The 10,496-nt window shown below is 37.0% G+C and overlaps 1 protein-coding gene across 1 annotated transcript; it reads left to right on the top strand.

Annotated features, from left to right (window-relative positions):
• The first annotated feature begins 7,934 nt into the window (after positions 1–7,934).
• Positions 7,935–10,278, top strand: LOC148944852 (uncharacterized). Its single transcript, XM_089099243.1, has 2 exons — positions 7,935–8,145; positions 9,486–10,278. Exons 1-2 carry the CDS (start codon positions 7,989–7,991, stop codon positions 10,187–10,189), a joined length of 861 nt encoding a protein of 286 aa, XP_088955369.1. The 5' UTR covers positions 7,935–7,988; the 3' UTR covers positions 10,190–10,278.
• Positions 10,279–10,496: the final 218 nt, after the last annotated feature.

The raw sequence follows: 10,496 nt of genomic DNA, 5'->3' as shown, positions 1-10,496 counted from the left end.
GGTCCTCAGTGGTCCTGATTGTCAAAGGATTTTAAAACACCAGCAAAAACAGCTGCAGCAAGATTTTCCAGTCTCTTAATATCCTAAGATTCTCCAAGATCTTAGCTATATCTGAGTTGCATGAAATCTGATTGTATCGAGAATATGTGCAAAAGTATAAAATACGAATTGGTTCTCTAAGGGCTAAAAAAAAGAAACAGACCACTTTTCGAACCCAAAAGTATCTCAAATTATGAATGGTTTTGCGACTTTTATTTTGATCCTAATTTTACAAAAAGGATGAGACGGAATATCCTATAGTGGTATTAATGTCATTGATAAGCCAACGGATCAAATACTTAGAAGGGGAGATCCTAATCTCCCTGTTTAGTTTAAGTTTCGTGATATAGATGGAAAAGAAATACATGAAAAGGAGGTGAAGAGAATTTGCCTTGACCCATGGCAAAGGGATGATTGCCAAGTGCATTAAGAACAGTCAAGGTGTTTCAAGGAATATCAAGCAGAATTGGAGGATCAATCTCAGGGGTGTGAACAACTAGGCGTTGTCCATATAGGTGGATATGTTTGTCCACCCATCAACCAGGCAGTTGTGTATGCAAAAAAGCTTCTCCTGAGCCAAATACTGAAAAGTTTAAGTTGTGCGAAACCGAAATGTTCAAAATACCTACCTATCCCATAGAGGAAAAATTTGGAAATTATGTACATGATTTAAATGGTAGAAAAATTTTTTTTCTAACTGGAGAACAACTAGACAAATTCATAAGGTTTTGGACATTTGGACTAAATGATAATTAAGAAAGTACTTTTCAACGAGAGCCTATTTATCCCATAGAGCTTATTTACGACGGATACTAGATGACACGGCAAGAAATGACACCAACACACTGCGAACCTAACATAGATCTAAAAGAAAATAAATATATGAATGAAATTCTGTCATATCAACTATATTCAATTTTGGATTTAAAATTCTTCTATTTTGCTTTCCAATGAGAAATTGTCCATTTAATTATTTTTTTCCCCCTGAAAATCAAAAATATCTTACTCGACAAACAGCTAATACAATTCGCCTAACTTTATCTTTTTGTGAATCATTCAGTGTATCTGACAATACTGGAATGCCACCGTGTTTGGTAACTTCTTCTACATATTCTGGATTAAATGTAATGACCCATAAAAAGAAACAGGCCTTTCCTAAAAAATCTCAGTTTTTAAAAAAACGTTAAGTTTAAAATTATATTTTTTGTTGCTGAAATTCAAAGGAATCGTCTTAAGTTAATCAGACTAATCTTGCTTCCTTTTAAGTGTTGTTATTAGAGGCGTCTCTAGTCCAAATATTTGGAGAAGGCCACAGCTTTTACAGAATTTCAAGTCATTTTATTTTCCAAGATTAATGTTCTGGTAAAGTTTCAGAGCGTCGCTCCACAATTTTAATGGAGTCGGCCCCATCTTACTAATTAATCGAACAATTTGGAGGACGCTCCACCTCCCCTCTGTATGTGACACATCTGGTCGTTCGTATCACAACTGCTATTTAATTACTGTAATTCCCCTGGATGACTATTCATCAATGCGAAAAATTCATGGATAGTGACCAGTTTTGTTTTTTTTAAAATAATTAAGGCAAACATATATGATTTTTCCAACTCAGATGGATACACTTAAACCACAAGTTTGATTCCTAAAAGTTTCTCACTACAAACTAAGGGGTGAGTATAATTCTCTTTACAGGAATTCAAAAGAACGCTAAAAAAACGTCAAAAAGCATCAGCATCGACGTACTTTTATCTCTTCATAAGGAAATGTAAAGCTCATGTATTTCTTCAGTTACACTCACTACCTGGAATGGTGACGACATAGCAGTAATGATAATAGCAGGAATAACTTAAATGTGGAATAACTTAAATGATTAGGTGGGCCTAATCTCCACGATTTGCATTGGGGGGGGGGCAACAGGGGTCTATATCCAGATAGTGAAAGGGCATGGGATGTATAATAATTGTTTTTTCATTGTGCATACAATATTTAAACTGTTGTTTTGGGGGGGTTTAGGGGGGAGGTACCTAGGTTAGGTTGCATATTTAATATAGGCTATGGTTTACCAAACACCCCCCCCCCCCAATGTGCCAATATATAGCCCAAATTTGTTTATAAACTATTATATATTCATCCTATTTATTTTTATTTCCTTAGCATTAACAAAACTTGACTTTTTTGAAAGGCCCATATAATGCCCAAGTACCAATATGATTTAAGGTAATAAACTGGAGGGGATTATGAAAACAACCTAGTTTGGAGGGTAGAAATTTCCCAAAGAAGCAATTATGATTAACTTTACCAAAGGTTATTCAAAAGTATAAGAGAGGAATTAGGTCTTGTCAAGGAAATTAATTGAGAAAAGGAGATCTTGCAAATTTTTTTACTAACAAGAAAATATGAGTAAAATAAAGATTAGTGGCTTCTGTTGATCTAAGAAAGCAATTAAGTAGGATATATAAAACTCAGCAATGGATCCAGAGCACTAATGATTCTTAAGAAGTAGCTACATACACATCTACTCCTTCTCCATCAAAGGGAATTTATCTTTTCAAGCACTATACTATAAAAGTCAAATCTTAAGAAAAAGATCTACTACTAAATTGCAGCACAAGTAAAAAGTCTTGGGTCTCAAATGTTTGATAAATTCTGATTAATAAAGATTTTTATATCTATTTATTAAATTGTTGAAAAAGATCCTTAATATGGCTCAAAGTCTATAGAAATAATGAAACTGGATGTATCTGTCAAAAGTTAGGCACACTTCAAAAGAAACAACATAAAATCATGAAAACATCATTACAAGCCATACAGTAGGCTACTTACCTCCATCATTTATACAACCACTTCACTTTACTTTACCAACGATCTCTCCCCCTAGTGTGTAAGTGTACAGCCTATATTTTCAATACAATTTTTCAGTTTTTAATTTTGTTAATGTTTCTTCTTTGCTGCTTAATCCGAGGGGCTAATAACTGACCGTCGCAGGTGTCCCTTCCTTCGTGCCTCCGGCTGTGTCTCCGGCACACCTGAACACAGCGTGTTCCTGGTAGCGAAGGAACACAGTTTTATCTTTGGCTTATGGAAAGCGTACGGCGCGTTTTTTACGACGGCAAACTTTCTCCTCTTGAGAGGTTATCTTTACTTGGTCGTGTTGTTTACTGCGTTCGACATTGAAGATCCTGGGTCCTAAAAAGTGGACATTATGCTTTGAACGAAAATTTTATTACCACAAACCTTTATCATTGCCTAGAGATAAATATGAATTCCCTAGTGCTTCTCATTCGTCGATTCAAACGGCTTGGGCTCGAACGTCTTTTCAAACTCTCCGACATGAATAGCCAACCGTGTGAAGATTTTTTTATGAAGATGCGGTCTCAAACCAGCACTAACAGTACTGTAATAAACTTTTCGTTCCTCCAACTTCTACATGAAATTCGTCGATATGAAAGTATAACGGATTTTGAAGCTTAATATTCTAATGAACAGTTGTCCTTGCCAAAGGCCAAGCGAGTTAGATCCATTGGTGTTGGGTCTGTCAGTTCTGATTTTTCTTTGCCTGGGGACGATGAAATCAAGCTCAAGCTAGGGCGAGCTCGTATTGAAAGCCAGCGAATAATGAAAGCCTTGATACGCGACGACGTACTTTCTGCTTTCGGTCATCAAGTACCGAATGTTCGTCTTTCTGTACTTCACGACAGTGACTCAGAAGATGACTCAGAGGAAAATACTCTGTCCGATAAGCAGGAAAAGGCTTCCGCGACTGACACTAAATCGGGCTCGCAAAGTGACAGCATCTTTGAAGATTTGCCAGTGATTGCTCACTGTGTGAAACACCAAGTTGAGAAAAATTGAGTTAGTGAGCCTGTGACGAACATGAAGAATTCTAGGTTTTGTCTTGTCAAGACTCCTGACGGCCCATAACACCAATAAAAAATCCACGCTGTTGTGGCTTCTGAGGGAAAGCTCTGAGAAGCTGAGTAGTGACCGATTAAAACGGGTGATGGTCCAGAGCCGACGAGTAGGACTACGTGAGTCGCCACAAACCAATGCAGAGGTCGGTGTGAAATCAGAATTGCGTATCGGTGAATGGTGCGTTTACAGACCGGTTGGCAGGGGAAAGAGAGTATTAGTTGGGCGGGTCATACAGTTTGGCTACTTGTCTGGGCGAAGATGCCACTCTGTTGACACGCAGAATATGGCGATGCAGTTCCCTGACGACATGGGAAATTTGTACCAGTGGTTCCGGCTGAATGCTGATCTCACATTAACTGCCGCATTGGTAGACAAGGGTTACTTTGACTCCAGCCTGTATATTATGCATTCAGCAGAACCTGTTTCTATGGAAATCGGCACCAACATTGTCTTTGGCTTTGACTCAGACGTCTTCACAAAGCTGAATTCATTTATCCAGAAGAAAGGGTTCCACTTTTTTGATGTTTCGTCAGCATCGCAATCATCATGTTAAAAATGGCACCAAAACCCAAAACTGACCTTAAGACCATAACCACCACCATCGCCATGTTCTGTGTGTCAACAGAAGGAATTTTGTTTAACATTTTTCAGAGGTAGTTGTTATTTTTTTCTCTCCCCTCCTCCTCTCCACTCGGTTATATTTTAATACAAAACCATATAAATCTTACAACTTTATACATTATCATATGACCTAAACTTCAAAAAAAAATTTATTATATACCAGTCAATGTATTAGTGGACATGAAGGCACACTACCATTTAACTTTTTTCTTGCCAAATATCTATCGCTCCCCCCGTTCCAGGGTGTCCTTCCCCCTCTAGGAGACGCTTTTCCGGTGGCATTTTTACTTCAACTTCTTAAAATTCATATCCTTCAATTTTCACTAATACGAATTCGAATTTTAAAGGTGGTCTTCCAAAAGGCTTACTTTTACAAGTTTAAAAATTTTTAACACAAAAAAGCTGTTTGCTCTCCCGTAGACTGGGCGTCCTCCGTCCACGAGAATCCCATTTTTGCGGTGGCCCTTTTTTCCTTCTTTTTTTTTCTTTTTTTCAGCCCTTTTTACGACCAACCTTAGGCAACAAAAAAAACAAAATACAACCAACCCATCAACAAAAAAACAAAAATAAACTTAATACCGACGTGCATGAGGGCACAGAACAGAACAGAATCTTGAACCATGTCTCCTACGGACGAGGAGGCCACCCACGGCGGGGCTGGTCCTTCCAGCTCAAGTGCGTGTGCCCCTCGTCCCCCATTCGCTTGAGTTCTTGATATAATTTTATGAATCTCAATGGCTTCCGAGATCTAGGGCAGCGGAAGCGATGAATAACATCGGAAAACTTGTTATGCTCAGTAGAAGACTTAGTAGTAGAAGACTTAGTGTTTATATTTGTGCTAACCGAGCTTAGTTTGATTTACTGAAGCTCATTTGTCCAGTTTCTTAGGGTTGTCATTTGAGCTGTGATTATCGAGATGATTACTGAAACGTACCAATAAATATCTGAGAAACTAGTTATTTTTTTTAGTTGGTTCCTTTACTTAGCGCATGTTACTAATAACTCGGTAGTAACAGTTTTTCTGATTGTTGCTTTACAGTTTTCTCTTCAAATACCCAAAGGCCTGGGTTTAATACCAAGAAAAATAGATTCTAAGTACATTAGGGAAAAAGGGATCTGTGTTTCTTACGGATTCTTTCGTGTCAAAGCAGCAGATTCCTTTTTTTATTACAATTAAGAATCCGAGATACAAGGGTGCGTCTTGGCACAGCCACTATACAGAAAAGCAGGTATGATAAAAGGGAAAGGGACATGTGAAGACGTGATAAAAGGCAACCTTTACCGCTGGCCAAGCCGTATTGAATAGGGCTGCGAAGCGTGACGTCAATTCTTGGGCGGGAAATTCAAATAACGATGAAACGTGAATGTGTGGACATGTTTTTTTGGAACTTTGGCGAATTGTTTTGGCCTAAAATATTTGTCGTAGATCTTACTAATCCACCAGAACGTTTTCACGTCGAAATAATGCTAGGAATATTGACAATCAGTTGTTAGTTACAACTAGAAACCACGTTTCACGGTACTTTGAATTTTGCACCTTACTTTTTACGTCATCACCGCGCAGCCCTATGTTGTATAACTTAAAAACCGTGTTCCGGGATTTTTTTTTGAAATTTCGAAATTTTTTTGAAAAAAAATCGGAATTTTATTTTTGAGCTGGTGGCAACGCTGCAAGTGTAATACGAAAAAGTGACACCATCAGTGCCATCTTAGGGTTACCTAGTTTTTGCATGGATATCAACAACTTGCAGTCCTCCCTTCTTCTTCTTTAGGTACATATCAGTTGTTTTCAGTCTTGGGGGTTCTTTTCCTTGTCAAACAAACCCGTAAATGATTTTTTCCAAGTTTTAAAAGATCACTTTTGAAGGTGCTGAAATATTCGACAGATACCGAATGACAGGCAAGCTGTATATATTTACATATTGCGCCCTTTGGAATATGCCTCCGGCGTGCCTCATGCCTCCAGGTGTCCCTCAAAATGCCCAGTTGTTAACCCCTCGGCTTAATCAATAAAAAAAAGTAGGCCTATTGATTCATGGCAAAATCTATGGAAGATAATAATTTGAGCAATAAATTTGTATAAAAGGGGGGGTGAAGTATTTTAAGGAATGATCTAGGCTAAGCAAGTATTTTAGAATTCTATTTACATTTTAAAAATCAAAAGTCTAAATGGGAAATTGAAAACACAAAAATTAGTAGAAATTGTTATTTTGCAAAAATTTAAATAAGCAGGCTAGTGACTTAGGCTATCATATAGCCTATGCAGTCCTTGAAAAGAGAGTAAATATTTACCAAATCATATTATTGAGTTACGACTAAGGTGAATATACCACTCAACACCTTTTTTTATGGTTTTTATGAATATAATAATCATTTTTGTCGGAATGAATTTTAGCCCCCACCCCTGTATATACCAATTCAGGGTATATATTTGCACATTTGGGGGGCGGGGGGGGGGGGAAAGTTTAAACTTACCTCTCATTTACATCAGAAATAAAATTACCCGCACCCCCCCCCCCCAATGTGCAAATAAATACACTGAATTGGTATATAGGGTAAGACACCCGGTAGTCGGACACTTTAATCACTTTGAAACTTTTTGACATTGAAACTACTCTAATTACTGTATTATACCACCTAGAAACTTAATTTTTTTACCATTAAACTCCTCGTGATTTTGTGAAAAGGTAGGTTATTAATACAAATAGTTTCACTTGTACAGCGCTTCCTATTTTTAAATTTACTAAGAAGTGACAAATCTGCTAATAGCTGGACATAGAACCGGCTCATTGTACACAGTTATGACGCAATATTGCTTATTTCTGTCCAGTGATTTGCCCATTTCCGGACAGTAGCAAATGAAACTGCTTTTTGCACAGCTGTTGCTATATGCTGTTATCTCGGACAAGGTAATTTCAAAATAGCTATTGGTCGTTAATTAACCATTTCGCAAATGAAACATTAAATTTTTAAAGGTTTATTGATTTAATAAATTTGATTTTCCGAGAAGATAATTATTCAGATTGGAATTATTGAGGAAAGTGATTATAATTGTTATTCAATGAGGGCAGGTACAGATCAAGGATTTTCTTTGTGGGAGGGGTGAAATAGGTTGATCGAATAAAAAAAATTTAGGGGTGTAAAATAGGTTGATCTGATAAACTTGCATCAGTAGTAAGTTTAATTAACGCAAACTTCAGTTAAGGTGCTTTCACATTGCTACGTCATGCCTTTCACACTGCCTTATGCGTCTTATGTAACCTTTCACATCAAGAAGTTACGTTATGTTTTGGTCGTTATGTTCTCTTACGTTCGACGTAACGTAGGATTTTTACATAGCATAACGAACATAGAAAATAGAGTCGGGCTCTATTTTTACGTTACGTTACGCAAAAGTTTCAAGCTTTGTGGGATAAATGGACTCCCTTGATGAAAAAATAATTGACTTTGTCAAACAACGTCCTTTTTTGTACGATAAAAAGCAGATGGACTATAAGGACTCTGCAAAGAAGCTAAACGCTTGGTCTTCATTTGTTGAGAAAATCAACAAAGAATGTGGAAGAACTTTTCTTGGTAAGTTTCTTTGCTACTTTTCATAGGCAAAACTGGTTTAAGAAATGCTGTTTGGGGCAGGTAGAAACCCCAGTTTTATGACTGGTTGCTACCTACATAATGTTCGTTTTCCTTTACATTTCCATTTGTTTCAGTAATCTACCCATAGGCTAGTACGCTTTGTACCTTTAAAGCCTAGTAGAAGAGCCTTGGACAGGTGCATTCCATCATAGCTCACAGTTATTATGGTGGTAAAGGTGCAGTGTAGCTCCCCCTGTAGTATAGGGTGCAGAGGCCCTACAAATAGAACTGCAATATACAGTAAGAAGTCTGTTGTTTGCATTCTGCTTCTACTGGATTTTTGCTTCAATCTGTGCAAATTTACAACCCATTTTATTTAATAATATACCCTTAGAAATAAGCTGTTTTTATCCGGGGGAGCTACACTGCACCTTTACCAAAGTTTTTTTTCAGCTGTGATGGAAATCACAGATTTGCCCTCAGTCTTTGGATTTTGTCTTTTTACCATTGGATACTAGAGCAAAAATACCTTATAAGCAAACCTGCATGCCAAAATGCCACTTTTATCTCCCTGGCTTTTCAAGATAGAGTAAATTGCTGCCATTTGATTGATTTTTTTAAACTTCTGTAAGTGACCACTGATTTCAATATTGTACTATATTATAATGCAACGCTGAATACAAATAGGTATTAACATCAGTGGCATAAATTCAAGCCCCTAAAGTAATAACATGCTTAGACAATGAGTAGCTCTGTACTTCTTTATGATGCTATAAATGACAAGTTTTAAGTTTAGTAGATCAACATGGAGATCAATGTTTTGCAATAAATAAACTTAGTAGCCTATGCCAAAGCTTTTCAAATTGCAAATCCAGATTGTATCCATAGCTCCTAGAAGATTAGTGGTTATATCTAAATCACAGATTTGCCCTCAGCCTTTGGATTTTGTCTTTTTGCCATTGGATACTAGAGCAAAAATACCTTATAAGCAAACCTGCATGCCAAAATGTCACTTTTATCTCCCTGGCTTTTCAAGATAGAGTAAATTGCTGCCATTTGATTGATTTTTTTTAAACTTCTGTAAGTGACCACTGATTTCAATATTGTACTATAATATAATGCAACTCTGAATACAAATAGGTATTAACATCAGTGGCATAAATTCAAGCCCCTAAAGTAATAACATGCTTAGACAATGAGTAGCTCTGTACTTCTTTATGATGCTATAAATGACAAGTTTTAAGTTTAGTAGATCAACATGGAGATCAATGTTTTGCAATAAATAAACTTAGTAGCCTATGTAAGTTATTAGTAACTTACAGATATTTCTTTCATTGCAGTTGAGGACCTGATGAAAAGATGGACCGGCCTTCGGGAAAGATATTCTAGGATCAAGAAAAACTTGAAACCCCCAAGTGGATCTGGTCTAGCAGATGTCGACATAAAGCCGGGAGAGGTAAAAATGCTGATTGCGATGGATTTTTTGAAAGATGTGATTGTGCCTAGAAATAGAAAAACCTTCAGCAATGTTAATCAACCTAAGCCAATGATGACTGATTATACTGACGAGATCCAGCCATATGCTTCAAGTGATACTCAAGGAGAAGTTACCGAAATAGAATCTGATAAAGAGATTGAACGTACTTTCATTATTTATTCCCCAGAAGATTTATTACAGGAAAGTTGCGATCCAGGGTCTGCTAACTTGTCGAAAGAGGAGAACCTACCAAAGGAATTCCCAGTATCACCTGGTCCTGTTCCTAATGTTAAGAGAAAGAGATCAGGAGTCAGTACTTCTTCTAAAGTGAAGGAAGACAGCAGTGAGCTAGAGGAAACCCTGAAGAACTACCTTGTTGAAAAAATGTCTTCAAAGAGAAAGAAAGATGACACAAGTGGTCCCACTTCAGATCCAGATTTCATGTTCCTTCAGTCGATCTTACCCCATTTCAAGCAAGTGGCGCAGGAAGACAAACTGGACTGTCAACTTGAGATTCTGAGTATCATCAGGAATTATAGAAAGAAAAATACATTGCATACAGAATGAGCTTCTTTTGTAATTGAAGTTACCTTTTTCATATATATTTTTGTAAACGAGATTGAAATAATGTTAATAATCTTTCTGAGGGTACAAGCACCAGAAATGATAAATATGGCTGCAACTGGCACTATTCCTTTTTAAAATGAACAGAGGTGGATTGAAATGCTTAACCCTGATGCTTTTCAATTCTATTTCATAGGGAACAAATTTACTTACTATGAAAGGAAGGTAGATTTCAAATATATCTAGCTAAGATACACAGTTGTTTAGTAGAAGAGAATGTATTGAAACACCAGGAAATTGTACAGAGTGA

This window comes from Artemia sp. Qi Xiang Cuo, chromosome 13 (genome assembly GCF_049724085.1).
Source record: "Artemia sp. Qi Xiang Cuo chromosome 13, ASM4972408v1, whole genome shotgun sequence".
Classification (NCBI taxonomy): domain Eukaryota; kingdom Metazoa; phylum Arthropoda; class Branchiopoda; order Anostraca; family Artemiidae; genus Artemia; species Artemia sp. Qi Xiang Cuo.
This window is presented reverse-complemented; position numbering and strand designations above follow the sequence as displayed.